The sequence below is a fragment of the Eretmochelys imbricata genome, chromosome 8 (genome assembly GCF_965152235.1).
Source record: "Eretmochelys imbricata isolate rEreImb1 chromosome 8, rEreImb1.hap1, whole genome shotgun sequence".
Taxonomy (NCBI): Eukaryota; Metazoa; Chordata; order Testudines; family Cheloniidae; genus Eretmochelys; species Eretmochelys imbricata.
This window is the reverse complement of record NC_135579.1, coordinates 97,191,319-97,208,590: the sequence shown is the minus strand read 5'-3', so window position 1 is coordinate 97,208,590 and position 17,272 is coordinate 97,191,319. Positions and strand designations below refer to the sequence as shown.

Below are 17,272 nucleotides of genomic sequence, written 5' to 3'. Positions count from 1 at the left end.
CTGAAACTGTTAAGTAAGAATGTATGTATTTAAAAGTGTTGAGTCTGCAGCATGCCAATAACTGCCATTAATATTACTGCTTTCAGAGTTGTAGCCATATTCGTCCCAGGATATGAGAGATACAGTGGAGGAGGTAGTATCTTTTATTGGATCAACTTCTGTTGGTGAAAGAGACAAGCTGTTGAGCTACGCACACCTCTTCTTCAGGTTGTGTAGCTCAAAAGCTGGTCCTTCACTCTTCGGGCAGTTTTGTGCCAAAATATGAGAAATTCTGCTCACAGTATTTTAAAATTCTGCAAATTTTATTTGTCAAAATAACACTGTATAATCACACCAGTTTCAATTATTTTGGTAATTTATTTCAAAATATCTGTCAGCAAGTATGTCTGTAACAATAGACACCCACACAAATTCCCCCAGGAATAGAGTTAAAGAAACCCCTACGACAATTCAGTGCTTGCTTCTCTGTCCCCTCTCACACAGAACCCAGCCAGGGGGCAAAGGAGTCATGCCCCCTTACCCCCAGAGCCCAGCCATGAGCCCCCCAACCCAGATACTCATACCCCTTTTCTCCCAGAGCCCAGCTATGCCCCCTCCCCAGCTAGGGTTGCCAGTTTTGGTTGGACATATTCCTGGAGGTTTCATCACGTGACATACTATTCAATTAAAGATTAATCTTTAATTCTTGGAGACTTCAGGATAGTCCTGGATGGTTGGTAACCCTACCCCCAGCCCATACACTCAATCTCCTCCCATCCAGAGCCCAGCCGTGGGGCCCTCCCTGGCCCAGACACTCACACCACCTTGCCCTCAGAACCCAGCTGCGCCCCCACCCCCAGCCCAGGCACTCACAGACCCTACCCTTCTAGAACCCAGGGATCCAGAAGCAGAAACAGCCTAATGTTGGGTCGCAGGCTTGCAGTTTCCTGCGTGCCACCACCTCTTTTCTTCCAGGTGTGATGGGAACTGCAGCTGCTGGGAACCCTCCAGTTCCCTTCCCTCCCCTCCCTCAAGGCCTTGTTTTCTATTTGCGAGGTGGGCTCTGCTGGGTCCAGCAGCCCTAGTGGCACCCAACATCTCTGCAGCCCATTTCTGTGGAGGGAAAAAGGAAATTCTGCATGCCCAACATTAATTTCTGCAAAATTCTTCATTGTGCAGTGGTGTAGAATTCCCCCAGGAGTATTTCGTTCACTAACAGAAATTGGTCCAATAAAAGATATTCCCTCACCCACCTTATGTCTCATTAGTATTACTGCAAGTTGTGATTTCAAGTGAAAAACATAACAGTATCTGTAATGACTGACTGCTCCTTTTCAGGAACATTTGCTCTTTTCATTATAATTTTACCAATTATTAATTTAATTATTGTATAAATTGAAAAGCTTATATAGTGTACTAAAATATATATTTGGTGGGCAACGGAAGCAAATTAACACCTATTGTCCAAACAGTGTAAGCAGTTAATGTTCATATCCTTTGGTTATTTCACATGTGTGTTCCAAAAGTTTTATGCACTACAATTTTCTGGTTTTGGCTGAGTCAAAACATGTAATAATATCCAGAAATAACAGTAAGGTTTAAAAATGTACCAGAAGATGACTTTTTTTCAGCTATTTTCCCTTTTTCAATTACTATTTATAGGAAGAGCTGGGGAGCTGATTGATAGAGGAGACAATACTTATGGTGGAAAATGGGTGGTAAACCCCAGTGGTGGTTTGATTTCAAAAGGGCATCCATTGGGTGCCACAGGTAAGGCAAATATAGAATTTGTATTTCTAATGATTTTGAGGTCTGCATGTGGAAACTGGCAGTTTCTCCATCAGGTTCTGATGATATCCATGATTTATGAATGGTGAAATAATTGTGCAGAAGGAGTGCTGGGGTCTGAGAATATAATGTGTCTGTCTAGTGACTTCCAGTATGTAAGAAATTATCTTGCTATTGGTTGTTTTTTTCACTTACAAAGGTTAAAATACTCTCTTGACTTTGTGTTTTATACAGCATGCGGTTTACTCTTAATGTTTTCCATCTTTGAGCTATGAATATGAATTTTGTATTTGTCATATTCATTTCACTAGTTAACTAAATGAATAGTTCAAATAGAGGATGCTAGGTGACATAACTTCTGCTTAAATTAAAAGTGAATTTTTTAAAAAAGGTGTGGGCTAGAATTTGTTTTTCTTAATTAAAATAAAATCCATTTTCACTTGATTTAAAATGTCTAAGTAGCTAGGCGTACAGGGGTATTTTGCACAGACCTAATTATCTGTCTGGAGAGAGCAAACGTGTTCAAGAGAAAGTTCATGTTGTTGACAAAGCATATGGAGTTAAGATATAATTTTTTTCTTTCAAGACCTGAGTACTTACTACTTTTTCTTTAAGTTTCAATAGACTACACTAAGAATACATTTTTGTACTTTGCAGAATACTTGAATATACAGTTTACATTGACATATAAACATTTTTCTGTTTTAGAGACTACTCCAATCAAAATCAAGCTATTAGTTTTAAAATGTGGTAGTTTTATTTTATATACAAAGTCTGTCTCCAGCTGCCTGTTCAGAGAAAGGGATTCAAAGTAGTTGATGTGAATATTATCTTCTGCATTATATAATGTGTCCGCTGAAGACTTTTACGTTCATGCAGTAATTTAAATCTCAACCTTCAAGCAACTTTCTCAAGCATTCTTTCCAGTTTCGTACTTCAGCAATCTTTCTCAGAAGCTAAATATCTGTGGTTTTAGAAGTGCCATTTTAGCAAGACATATTCCAACTTCTTTTTTTCAAAAATAATTTCAGTTTAAGACCATCTGTAATTTCTCTCAGTATTGCCACAATTTAATGGGTTTCATTAGACGTTTTCCATATGTATATAGGAAAGTATACTGCACATAACATAATAAGATGTGATTATATCATACCCATGTGTTTCCCATAATATACGTTTATTCATAAATGCTGTAACACTTCTTTGAAGAGCTATTCAGTTATAATTTAAATGTAAGCTGCTTAAAATGTAAATCTTTAACCAATGTCTGTGGTGTTATATGATGAAGAGTCAGGCTGGCATTGAACTTTGTACTTAACTTTTTACTGACCTGTGAACTTTGTGAACTTCATTTTTCTTTTGACCTGCATATATTTGGATTTATTTGGGACAATCCTTACCTTAAACACTAGTTAACACTTCATGGTGTACTTGAAGTATTGTTTCAATTCAATTTAAAATGAATTATGATTTTAAAAGGAAATCATCCACCACCACTGGTAAAAGTGTGGAGAACCCATCAGATTTTTGATAAAGCCTTGAAATCCTATATGGGTAATTTTGCTTCTCACTGAGCCAGTTGGTCATTTCTGGAAAAAACTCTAAAGGCTTTTTAGAAATTACATGTGTATTCTCTGCTGATTTGCTATTTAATATAGTATGTTTTAACTTTCAGCAATATTGTTAACTGAGAACTTTTCTAATATTGATTTTGGATGTGCCAACTTAGATGATTAGGTGTTATGTTTTTCTTCGAGTGATGATCCCTATGTGGATTCCAAACATGGATCCACATACGCTGGAACCAGAACGGTTCATAGTAGTATCCGTTAACCCACACGTGCATCGTGCATTGACCTCATGGTGCATCTGAGGCTTTAAGAGGCTAAGCAGGTTGACACTGCTCCAGTTCCTTCTTGCTGCTGTATGGCCAGAGTCGGAACCCCTGTTCTTCAGTGCTCTTAGCTTACCAAGAGAGGTGTTCTTTGATTGTTGTCTGTAGATAGTTTTTATTAGTTGTATATGGTTGTCCATTAGTTAGCTAGGTTTCCTTTGTTTGACTTCTCCCCTTGTGGGGCTCCTCCCCAGTCCAGGGACTGTGCCCTGGCAAGCCAGTTTTAAATACAGTGCTTCGTGCCCATGGTCCTTCTCTGTGAGTGACGAGCACCAATGTTGTCTGTATTGTTTGGGCAAAGCTCATGTTGCCACCCGCTGCTCCATCTGGCACTCTTTCCCGGCTTGGCCTCGAGAGGCCAGAGAACTTCACCTCTGCAAGTGTCGTATGGAGGAGGTAATGTGACCATATGCACAACTGGATCCAGGACCGACAGATGCATCAGAATGGTGCTTCATACCGGCGGTGAGCTCCTCCCCGGGCCCTTCCCAGCCGGCACCAGAGGCACCACTGCTGCTGCCCAAGACCCACCATACTCATAAGAGGCACAGCTGTGGACATAAGGGTGGCTCCCTGATGGGGACTGCCTCTAAACACATCATTGCTTCCCCGAGCTATGCTAGGTTGGATGAGAAGTGTCGCATCAACCTGGATGCTCCAGCAACAAAAAGTCCCAATCAGCGCATAAGTCCAAGCACCGCGCTCCATCGGCCCTGCCACTGGCCACAGTGAGTGGCCTGCTGCTGTCACCTCCAGCTCTGTCCACTCCACGGGGATGTCTGGACTTGCATGCCCAATCCTACATACATCGGGGCACTTGTCCCCTCTCATGCCAATGGCTGAACTGATGTTGCCATATGCCAGCTCCTGTCCATGCTCCCAGCGTCTCGTCGCTCCCAGAATGCCATCTCCTGCAGATGATCCCCTTCTCCTTCAGCATCCTGCTCCACTCAACCTCTCTCCTCCAGGCCCTTCCACAGAGGAACCTCTTTTGCTCTTGGACCATCCGGCTTTATTTCATCCCACACTGACGGTTCTGACAACTCTGCCTCTATTGGACTTGTCTTCGGCCTCTGAGTGGTCTTCTGAGCCGGACTCTGCCTTCTTGCCCACCCAGTCATATAGCCTGGACCCCTGGCATCACCCATATCATGTACGCCCCTCTGGTTGACCCATGGTTCCATGCTGATGCCAGGTGACCCCTATGCCTGGCCCTACTGGGCTGCTTGGGACCCCTAGATGAATTGCAAGGGACAACCATGCCTGCATCACCTGCTGTTCCCAATGTACTGTCCCTCCCTCTGTCTGAGAAGCCCCAGGACTTTCCAGCACCAGCAGCACCACTGGATCCTCTGGTCCCTATTTGCACCTCTTCCTCCCCAGATGATGCCTTTATTCTGCCCTCTCTCTCTCTCCCCGATGACCACCTGCAAGACCAGGATCTGCTACAGCCCTCAACCTGCCTGTAGATGACGTACAGGACCCCCAGAATCAGTTCCTGGACATATTGCAACCCGCCCGGGCATCCCCTACTGCCCTGCCTATTCACAAGGCCATTTTACAACTGTTCCAAATAGTCTGGCACACCCCAGCTTCTTGTGCCCCTACTCCCAAGCGGGTGGAGCATCTCTACTTCGTGCCCACCAAAGGCACAGACTTTCTATATACTCACCTGCCATGAAACTCTTTTGTAGTCCATGCAGTAACTGAGCATGCCTGGCAACTGCACTTTAAATCTAACCCCTCCACTCCCCCCCCATGCCAATCACAATGCCAAGAAGCTGGACTTGCTGGCTGCAAGGTCAACTCCTCTTAGGGTGACCAGATAGCAACTGTGAAAAGATGGGACAGGGGGTGGGAGGTAATAGGTGCCTATATAAGAAAAAGTCCCCAAAAACGGGACTGTCCCTATAAAAACAAGACATCTGGTCACCCTAACTCCTCTGCGGGGACAGTTCTGCATTGCCAGCTACCAGGCCATCCTGGCCAAGTACAACTTCCTCTCATACTCCAAACTGGTGGACTTTAAAGCTTTCCTCCATCTAGAGAAGCAGCAGGACTTTAACACCTCCTGGACGAAGACAAGTTGGTCACAACGTTCCTTCAGGGAGCAGTTGATGCTGCTGATATTGCGTCCCACTCTCTGGCCTCAGGGGTTGTCCTCTGCCATGATTGCTGGCTATAATCTAGCAGGTTTCTAAAGGAGGTCCAGACTACACTTGAGGACCTCCCCTTTGACAATAACAAAATGTTTAGCGACAAAACCAGTGAGTCCCTGCACTCCCTTAAGGACTCTCTTACCACCCTCTGGTCACTTGGCATATACACCCTGACCCCAACCTGCAGGCAACAGAGGTGGTCCTTTAGCAGGGCCGTCCCTAGAGGGGTGCAGGGCCTGGGGTGGAAGTGATGAATCCGTCACTTCCAGGACTGACCACCCCGGGCGGCGGGTAGGGGAGGCAGTGCCTCCCCAAACAGCCAAGCGTGGCCCTGCCCACACTCTGCTTCCCCAGGGCAGTGACGCTGGGCTCCAGGGGGCTGAGGAGGCTGCGGCAGAGCCGTGCACTCTCCCTCCCGGTGCTGCAGGGCTGGGGAGGCTGCAGCGCCGCCGCCGTGCGCTCTCCCTCGGGTGGAAGGGGTGGGGCTGGGGCTAGCCTCCCCCAGCCAGCGGTTCACACGCCATCCATGCATGCTGGCCAATCGCGCTAGCTCACGGGGCCACCCAAAGTGTGGGGCCCGGAGCGGTCGCCCCAATTCACCGTACCATAAGGAATGGCTCTGTCCTTCAGACCCCGCCCTCATGCCACCTACCAGCCCTATCCTCAATGTCCAGTGGAAGTGTTTCAGCATCATCTGCGCTCACTACCGCCCTACTATTCCACTGCCGCTGCTCCTGCCACTTCTGCTTTCCTGCAACGTTCCTCCAAGCAGCCCTTTTGCGTCCTTCCTGGAGACCCGTGAACCTCCCTCCAGTCACCCCCCCCAATTGTTTTTGTGGGTCATCTTGCCCTTTTTGGTCGCAACTGGACAAGATTACCACTCATGGTTGGGTGTTGGACATTGGTCACCAGGGGTACCTCATAGAATTCTTTTCCTTCCTGCCCCATCACTCACTCCGGGGACCTCTTGGGGATCTCTCCCAGTACCACCTTCTCTGAGAGGAAGTAGATGCCTTCCTTTGGAAGGGTGCCACAGAATCTGTTCAACAGCACTACCATGGCTGTGGTTTCTACTCCCCTTACTGCCTCGTACTGAAGAAGGGGGCGTCCATCCCATTTTGGACCTCCAGTTGCTGAACAAATTTATCCGCAGATTCCGTTTCCAGGTAGTCATGCTCCCCCTCATCATCCTGTCCCTTCCCCCGGTGGCTTGGTTCACGGCTCTTGATATGAAGGATGCATATTTCCATACAGACACCCCCCTGTTCCTTGCAAATTCCTCCACTTCGCGGTGGGGCGTTCACACTACCAATTCCAGGTCCTTCTCTTTGGGATTGCACTGCCCCCTCATCTTTATGAAGGTTTTCGCTGTTGTGTTGGCCCACATGCGTCACCTGGGTCACTCCGTGTTTCCCTACCTGGATGATTGGCTCCTTGTGGCTCCATTCCAGGCCTGCCTCCTTATCGCTATCCGGACCCTACGCATCCTCCTAGACACCTGGGGGATTTGCATCAACGAGGAGAAATCTGTCCTTACCCCTGCCTGCATGCTCATTTTCATAGGGACCTGTCGGTACTCAGTTGCGGCCCACACCTTTTTTCCCTCGGACCGCTTCACCACCCTCACTGCTCTCATCACGCAGCTCCACCGTCATCCACGCACACGAGTCCATCAGTGCCTCTCTCTCCTGGACCAAATGTCTGCCTGCACCTCTGTCATGCTGCATGCCTGCCTCCATATGCTTTGCCTCCAGCTGTGGCTCCACTCCATCTGTGATCCTCAGTCAGACAGCCTAGGCAAGCTGATCTTGCTTCCTCCCTCTGTGCTCACCTCCCTCATGTGGTGGTGCAACCTGTCCAGAGTCTTAGCCAGCATCCCTTTCATGCCCCCCATACCACTCTCACCACGGATGACTCGCTTGTTGGCTGGGGAGTTCATCTGGACGGCCATGTGCCCCCAGGGAGGCGCAGATGCACATCAACATCCTGGAGCTGTGTGCCATCTGCCTCACCTGCCGAGTCTTCCTGCCCTTCCTCCATTCACAGCATTTTCAGCTGTGAAGAACATAAGAACGGCCATAGTGGGTCAGACCAAAGATCCATCCAGCCCAGTATCCTGTCTTCCAACAGTAGCCAATTCCAGGTGCCCCAGAAGGAATGAACAGAACAGGTAATCATCAAGTGATCCATTTCCTGGCACCCATTTCCAACTTCTGGCAAACAGAGGCTAGGGACACCATTCCTGCCCATCCTGGCTAATAGCCATTGATGGACCTATCCTCCATGAATTTATCTAGTTCTTTTTTGAACCCTGTTATAGTATTGGCCTTCAAAACATCCTCTGGCAAGGAGTTCCACAGGTTGACTGATTGTGTGTTGTGTGAAAAAATACTTCCTTTTGTTTGTTTTAAATCTGCTACCTATTACCCAAATCCAAATACACCATGGTCCTGTATGCCAGCATACTTTCCTGTATAACGTAAAAACAAAGCACTACTTGAGCAGTAGGCTTTTTTTTAGTTTAAAAAAACCCACAACCCTAACATGTTCAGGAGTCTTTGCGATCAGGTTTTTATTTATGTAAGAAATACTTAGCAAATGGTTTTGAATTCAACTGGTTACTTCCAACCTTTGAAGTACTACATTGTTACTATTATTTATTTATTACTACAGCAGAATTGAAAGAAGTACTTCTCTCCTGTGCTTGTTTAGCCTAACTAAAAGAAGGTTGAGGGGAGATATGATTGCTCTCTATAAATATATCAGAGGGATAAATACGAGAGAGGGAGAGGAATTATTTAAGCTCAGTACCAATGTGGACACAAGAACAAATGGATATAAACTGGCCACTAGGAAATTTAGACTAGAAATTAGACGAAGGTTTCTAACCATCAGAGGAGTGAAGTTTTGGAATAGCCTTCCAAGGGAAGCAGTGGGGACAAAAGATCTATCTGGCTTTAAGATTAAACTCGCTAAGTTTATGGAGGAGATGGTATGATGGGATGACATGGTTTTGGTAATTAAATATTCATGGTAAATAGGCCCAATGGCCTGTGATGGCCTATAAGATGGGGTGAGAGCCGAGTTACCCAGGAAAGAATTTTCTGTAGTATCTGGCTGATGAATCTTGCCCATATGCTCAGGGTTTAGCTGATCACCATATTTGGGGTCGGGAAGGAATTTTCCTCTAGGGCAGATTGGAAGAGGCCCTGGAGGTTTTTCGCCTTCCTCTGTAGCATGGGGCACGGGTCACTTGCTGGAGGATTCTCTGCTCCTTGAAGTCTTTAAACTATGATTTGAGGACTTCAATAGCACAGATATAGGTGTGAGGTTTTTTTTGTAGGAGTGGTGGGTGAAATTTGTGGCCTGCGTTGTGCAGGAGGTCAGACTAGATGATCATAATGGTCCCTTCTGACCTAAATATCTATGAATCTATGAATTCCTAAAGGTGTCACGAATGCTGTGCTAATGCAATCTTTGGACAGACTTTTGGCAGAAGGATTTATAGTACTGCCATCAAGGTGTGAAAAATGGAACTACATAAAAATGCTTTATATGATTTTCAGAACGTAGTCTCTTTCTAAAGACTAAAAATTCACTGTCAAGCAGCTGTTTTTGTAATAAAGTCTTCATTAAATAATTGGAATTTTCTTAAAGGGACTCTCATGTTGGTAAGCCAGAATTTGACATTCAGAGTAATGGCTTCATCTGGAAGGTATTACCATAAAATGGTTAAAGAATAAGGAAACTAATCTTCAATACAGTGGACATTTGAAGGGGATGAAAGTGAAAAATGCATTACTTTGAGTCAGGAACTTGTATGTTTATAGAGTATGCGTGCACTAATGTAAATACTGTGGTTTTTTTTCCTAAAACTGGGAAAATATTAGTTTTATAAAACCAAAGATTGCTTAAGAGAGACACCCTGAAGCCCAAAGTCAGCGTAAGAGTACTAAAATATGCCAGCATTGCAGCTCCAAAGTCAGGATAAAGCTAACTCTCTGGGGTGTTTATTTCACTGGAGAAATTTGTACAATTTCTGTCCTATCTTTCAAGGAAGATGAAAGTACAGACAAAATACAGTGATTGTGGGCATTTTTAAAATAAACCTATGCAAATTAGTCAAAAAGTTTAGGTACCCCGACGTATCAACAAATAGGGCTCAATCCAAGGCCCATTGAAATCAATGGAAGAATTCCCATTGATTTTAATGGACCTTAGATCCAAGGCCATATTCAGCTTCACTGTTTTACTTATATAGTTAGTTTTTTAATTGCTGGAAAGATCTTCCAAATTTCAAGAGGGAGGCAAAAATTATTAAATATTTTTAAAGGACTTTAAAAAAATGTTCATGCCTATAGTACAATTGAACTGGTGCTTTATCAAAAAAATTAAAATTGACAGTGTTCTTTAAGCTAAAGCTTTCCAAAAGCACAACTCTCTGAGTATTGGTCAATTTTTAGTCTTGCCTAGGTTCATAGTGTCCTCCTTGTTTGCTTGTTCTTTTTAAAACTGCAGTCAGAATTCTCAAATGGTAAGGTTTGTATTGTGGAAAAATACTTGTCTATTAAGTGTTATATCAATGATAAGAAATGTTTGTCAAGCAGTCTTATTACAGTATTACATTTTGATGTGTACTAAAACTTCATAAAACTAATATTTTCAAAATAGATTGAAACACTTTGTCATATTATCCCATATTTTAGCTATATCAGAGCTAAATACTATTATTACCTAAGTCATGGTCAGTAGTGAATTTGCCATAAAAGAAAACAGCATTTTTAAGATTTGTTCATTTTTAAATCAGTATAACTTTCTAGCCCTAAGTACTCCTAGTTTTTGTATTCCTTGTATTCCTTTCAGTTGTTGTATGCAGTGTAATTGTAGCTGTGTCAGTCCCAGGATATTAATATGTTTTATTGGACCAGCTGCTATTGGTGAGAGAGACAAGCTTTTGAGCCACACAGACCTGAAAAAGAGCTCTGTGTGGCTCGAAAACTTCTCTCTCCAACAGAAGTTGGTCCAATACAAGATATTACCTCATCCTTTAAGCTTCTGTTTAAAAAAAACAAACAAAATCCTTGAGAGGCTTTTTTCTTAGTATTTTGGTAATGGAGTTCTTTAAATTTTAGTTTGCTGAAGTGTAGCATGATATAAAACGTTATTGTATTTGTTGCTTGCTTTTGCAATAGTTGGAGTGTTTTAAGATCTGCCTCCTCTGTGTTTGATTTTTTAGGTCTGGCTCAATGTGCTGAACTCTGCTGGCAGCTAAGAGGGGAAGCTGGGAAGAGACAAGTTCCTGGTGCAAAGGTTGCTCTGCAACATAACATAGGCCTTGGTGGTGCTGTAGTTGTAACATTATACAGAATGGGTTTTCCTGAAGCTGTAAGGTGAGTTTTTATCTATTTGCGTTTCTATAAATCTGTGCATAAATGTCATCGGAGAAGAGGTAGCATTATACTTTACTTTGGAAGACAGAGGTTTCCTGTTTGAGTGCAGCGAAAAGTAGGATGTAATGTTTAAATAGTGTGGTAGATCCAGTTCGGTAGTGCTGAAATGAAAATGTGCATATAACTGGCTTATTTGGCACATACAATGCAGTTTTCTCAGTACCCCATTAAATAGACTGCTTGGATTATGTTTGTTCCCTCACAGCAGGGAAAAATGCAGTTTCTGAATGCACAACTCTTTCTCAATGCTTATGTGCAGCTATTTTTTCTGCAGTCTGTTTCAACTTTCATAATGGTTTTGGTGTTGGGCACGATGGCTGCTTTTTTCCCCCCTCCTTAATTGTGTTCTCATAAGTATCTGTCTCCATGTCCAAAATTCTAAGTAAATTTAAGGAAAAGGGATATAAAAAACTGGCACTGATACTTTATTATATGATTCTTGTAAAACTCCAGACATTTTAAGACTGCAATTCAATTGCCATAAAACAGCATGAAAGCTACAACCTTCATACCTTTAGTACTTCAAAATGCTCCAGGCTGAATGCACAGGTCACTGACCATTCCTAGGTACTGTAGTCAGTAGCCATAGATTCCTTTTTATTTGTTTAGACGTACAAATAATAGTCATTTGGATAAGAAATACGAAATAAAACAGAGTAGCTTCATGCCTTTTCTGCTCAAGAGCAGTTTTTTTTTGTAGCAGAAAAATCTTAGTTTCACAGAGAACATGTGAGTGGGATTTTGTTTTTTAAACTAGCACGCACCTGATATTTCTCTTTGGGGTTCTTATTTAATGGAGTTTTGCCATTGTCTTCAGTGGGGCCAGGATTTCCAATACTACTGACAACAGAGATGCCTGTTTCCAAATCTGTGCAGCGTAAGGTTTGTTACTACTTATTGGAAGTTTGTTTACTATTGGGAAGGGTTTAATAATCCCCATCACAGATTTTGATAGTGATGTGGATATTTGATGGCTTTGGTGATGACAGATGTGGAATATTTGCATAGGAATTGGGGTTGGTGTTCCTGCGTGTACAAATATTTTTGCAATAATATTTGTTTAAAAAGAGTATTGTCGGAATAAAAAACCCATAGTTTAGGAACAAGTGTATGTATATGTGTTCTTACAGCAGAGAGATAATTGGGATTATAGGCATATGAGGGAGTTTCCATACGAAGGGAGATTATAGATATAGAATTTCTTAATTCAGATAGGCAAGAGTAAGAGAAGATACACTACAGGTATATAAATTAATGAAAGGTATATGGAAGTCCATTTGAGTTTTCATATTTTTCTGGTCTCATAGTAAAAGGATAAGGGGGGTGGTAAACATTAAAAGACAACAAAGAAAACGAATTTTTAAAAAATTAAACAGGTCGTTAATCTGAGGAACTCTGTCATGGGATTATCGAGGCCAAGAATGTAGTAAGATTAAAAATGGTAAATCTATATGAATAGCTGCAAGGGTCGTCAGGTTTTCATTGGTGAACTATCAGGTGTGGTCATAGAGAAATTCCACCATTGTATAATACACATATTTAAGTGGCATTGTAGAAGTTTTATACCTTTCTGTGGCTCATTCAGTTTTGGCCAGGGTTGTAGAATGCCATACTATTGTAAATGGATAATTGGTCCATTCCTGTAAAGCAATTCCAAACTGTTTTTATTTTCAAAACTTTATATATTTTGTAGTTTTAAATTATTAATATGAACAGGGGTTGGCCAAAATATGACAGTCCATAAAAATAAAAGGATTTGGGAGGGAACTTGCTAGAGTTCAACAACAAATGGATGGATTGTGCCAAACCAATCTGATCTCCTTCTTTGAGAAAGTAACAGGTTTTTTAGACAAAGGAAATGCAGTGGATCTAATTTACCTAGATTTCAGTAAGGCGTTTGATACGGTGCCACATGGGGAATTATTAGTTAAATTGGATAAGATGGGGATCAATAGGAAAATTGAAAGGTGGATAAGGAATTGGTTAAAAGGGAGACTACAACAGGTCCTACTGAAAGGTGAACTGTCAGGCTGGAGGGAGGTTACCAGTGGAGTTCCTCAGGGATAGGTTCTGGGACCAATCTTATGTAATCTTTTTATTACTGACCTCGGCACAAAAAGTGGGAGTGTGCTAATAAAGTTTGCGGATGATACAAAGCTGGGAGGTATTGCCAATTTAGAGAAGGACCGGGATATCATACATGAGGATCTGGATGACCTTGTAAACTGGAGTAATAGGAATAGGATGAAATTTAATAGTGAGAAGTGTAAGGTCATGCATTTAGGGATTAATAACAAGAATTTTAGTTATAGGCTGGGGACGCATCAATTAGAAGTAACGGAGGAGGAGAAGGACCTTGGAGTTTTGGTTGACCACAGGATAACTATGAGCCGCCAATGTGATATGGCCGTGAAAAAAGCTAATGCGGCCTTGGGATGCATCAGGCGAGGTATTTCCAGTAGAGATAAGGACTTATTAGTACCATTATACAAGGCACTGGTGAGACCTCATCTGGAATACTGTGTGCAGTTCTGGTCTCCCAGGTTTAGGAAGGATGAATTCAAACTGGAACAGGTGGAGAGAAGGGCTACTAGGATGATCTGAGGAAAGGAGACTCAAGGAGCTTGGCTTGTTTAGCCTAACCAAAAGAAGGTTGAGGGGAGATATGATTGCTCTCTATAAATATATCAGAGGGATAAAGACTGGAGAGGGAGAGGAATTATTTAAGCTCAGTACCAATGTGGACACAAGAACAAATGGATATAAACTGGCCATCAGAAAGTTTAGACTCAAAATTAGACTAAGGTTTCTAACCATCAGAGGAGTGAAGTTCCGGAATAGCCTTCCAAGGGAAGCAGTGTGGACAAAAGACCTATTTGGCTTCAAGATTAAACTCGATAAGTTTATGAGTAGCAGCCGTGTTAGTCTGTATCCGCAAAAAGAAAAGGAGTAGATGGTATGATGGGATAACATGATTTTGGCAATTAATTGATCTTTAACTATTCATGGTAATTAGGTCCAATGGCCTGTGAGGGGATGTTAGATGGGGTGGGATCTGAGTTACTACAGAGAATTCTTTCCTGGGTATCTGGCTGGTGAATCTTGCCCACATGCTCAGGGTTCAGCTGATCGCCATATTTGGGGTCGGGAAGGAATTTTTCTCCAGGGCAGATTGGAAGAGGCCCTGGTGGTTTTTCGCCTTCCTCTCTAGCATGGGGCACGGGTCACTTGCTGGAGGATTCTCTGCTCCTTGAAGTCTTTAAACCATGATTTGAGGACTTCAATAGCTCAGACATAAGTGAGAGGTTTATTGCAGGAGTGGGTGGGTGAGATTCTGTGGCCTGCATTGTGCAGGAGGTTAGACTAGATGATCATAATGGTCCCTTCTGACCTTAATATCTATGAGTCTATGAGTATATTGTCCCTTGTTTTCACTTTCAGCCTTGTTTAGAAAAATTGACATGTTGGTTTTACGTGTGGAGTGTTGTGGCTGTGTTGGTCCCAGGCGTGAAGAAGAGAGCTCTCTTCTCTTGAAAGCTTCTCTCTCACTGTATTACCTCATTCACCATGTCTCTCTAATGTTGGTTTATACAGCTTTTTGACATCTCAGTTCCAGTATTTAGTATCTGTTGCTTTCAAAACGTGAACAACAAAATTATCTCTCTTAAAATTTCAAAGACAGAGAGAGATGTTTTTCTCCAACTCATTTCTAGTTTGATCTCGGTCTAGTTCCCATGCATGCCAACTATATTAATGTACTCCAGGGAGTGGTGAATGAAACAGCAAAGAGTTGGATTTTTCATTAATGATGTTGAGATTGAAAGGTTGAAAATAAAAGCAACAGATGTCATGAGGTTACTCTTTTTCACAGCTGTTGTGATATAGTGTTCTTGGTGGGAGACCCAGGCTTCTGGAATCTGATCCTTTTGTCAGTGTGCCAGAGTTTAGCAGCCTTTAGGCTACATTGTAAGACCCTCTCCGTCTTTTTGGCCAGGCTTTTATTTGTCGTTTTTAATAGGAAATGAGGATTTTTATTAAAAAAGCCGAGGGTGGTGGTATATTTAATTGATTTTTTACAGTTGTTTAGTTCAGGAGACTTTGCAATAGGCATCAATATAGATTTCTAAACCCACTAACTCAGGAAGTGTTGTATATTATTGTAACAGTTCAGGGCAACAGCACCTGTATTTCTCCCTCGTGATCCACCAAAGGCACCAACTTTAGGCTCCTGGCTTCTCAGCAGTCGGATCTCTAACCATGTTTTTTCCAGGCTGCACAGTTCTCCGCCTACCCTGTTTCATCCCCTAAATAGGCCAGCATCTGTGCTTTTAATTTCTCTCTGAAGGTTATGAACGGCTGTAATTGCCAACAGTCACAAGTTACCACACAGCTCTTTACAAGCAAGCACATTTATTTTTAAGGTGACAGTATTATGGAGAAAACATATTAAAAACAGTAGAAGAACCTAAATGCATGTTAAAAAAAACTTATCAGAGGTCACCCCAACTCCAGCCTCAGGCTCAGGAAGCTTTTTGTTCTTCAAAATCCATAGCAGAGCTTTCCCCATGGGTTACAAGTTCATAACTGTCTCAGATTCAGAACCAGAACCACCATGAATAGTTCAGTCTTTCCTTTATATAGCTTGTACTTTAATGTTGAGACTGTGGGAATAGGTAATCAGCAGACAATGGTCTTCTGCTCAGGGTGTAGCTTCAAAAGACTGGTGCCACCGGACTCCTTGTTGCTTCAAAAGACTAGATTTTTGCATAATCAGAGATGGGGAATTTGCAGGCAAACTGCTTGACTGTTTGTCCCAAAGGTCCATTTTTGTCTGGCCCACTTTCAATATAGCCCTTTGAGGTTCATAACCCTTTCCAGGGTTCACATCACCTCTGCCCCCTAAAGAGGTTACATACAATCCTGGCCTACAATAACACATAACCTTTGCATTTAATATAATGGACTCCAAAGATACTTTAAACTTAATTCAGTTAGTTTTTTTCACGTATATTGCAGGAAATTGCCATATCTGCCACAATTATTTACTTTCCTGAGCCCCCTTTTTTTGTCTTTCTAAATTGTAAGCTTTTTGGAGCAAGGGCAGTCTTTGCATTGTCTCTACATTGCTAGCATATCTTGAGTTACTGACAATAGTGCTCTCCTTTGGGTGTGAGGAAAGGTTTTGCATACTCAGCTGATTGTGTTCCTCCTAAATAACTGCAATTAGAAATTATTACTACAACCCATTTATTTCATCTTACAAAAATTTGGTTGGAGATTGTGAGATTTTTTTTTCTTTTTTCCTGAAGATAACTTTCAAAGTATAGAAAATTAAAATCTAGACATCTATCAATTGCTGCCTTCTTATTAATGTTGTTTTTCCAAAAGGCTGTGCCTGTAAAAGACCTCTAATAGAAGAATTGCACGTATACAATGTAAGATGTTGGCATTGAAAAAGTTAAGCTCCTCTGTTCACATCGTTTAGCTATGCAGTTTTAGTGTGATATGTTAACATTGGGTAACAAAGGGAAAACTATTGCATTTCATGGTCATAAAGATCTTAATAAATTGTATTTCATACTAGCGCAATGTTGGTTTAAGTCATCAGAGCTAGATGTACTATATTCGGTGGCTCCAGTAATTAAAAGTTACTCTGTGTATACATCCAGGTAAATGAGAGCAGAACTTGGTGCCTTTATATGTAGCTCTAGGTGAGATAGATTTGTACGTAATAGAGGGTTATTTGTTAGGTTCTTTGCATTATTCTAAGATCTTGTGTTTACTGCGGAGTTAACTTGCATTACAGCTTGAATCCCATCCCCACACACACGCCATTAACTTGAGTGTGATGATGCTTTTAACTCTAGTTGGCTGACCTGTCAGGGTATAGGCTACAGCTTAAGTTTGCATAATTCATCAGCTGCTAACATAATCACTCTGTGCAGTTTGAGTGTTACTTTGTAGTGTGGCTGCACTCATTTGAGCCAGGCTAACTTGAATGT

General features: G+C 42.3%; 1 protein-coding gene across 3 annotated transcripts in view; it reads left to right on the top strand.

The window, feature by feature from the left end:
* SCP2 (sterol carrier protein 2) overlaps positions 1 to 17,272 on the top strand; it is a 50,465-nt gene that overhangs the window by 21,912 nt on the left and 11,281 nt on the right. For 2 of the 3 annotated variants that reach the window (XM_077823668.1, XM_077823669.1), the window contains 2 exons: positions 1,642 to 1,749; positions 11,057 to 11,210. In XM_077823668.1, coding sequence (XP_077679794.1) covers positions 1,642 to 1,749; positions 11,057 to 11,210 — 262 coding nt within the window. Of the gene's footprint in view, positions 1 to 1,641; positions 1,750 to 2,475; positions 3,442 to 11,056; positions 11,211 to 17,272 lie in introns of those variants that run through there. The other variant, XM_077823670.1, reaches the window with a different exon arrangement.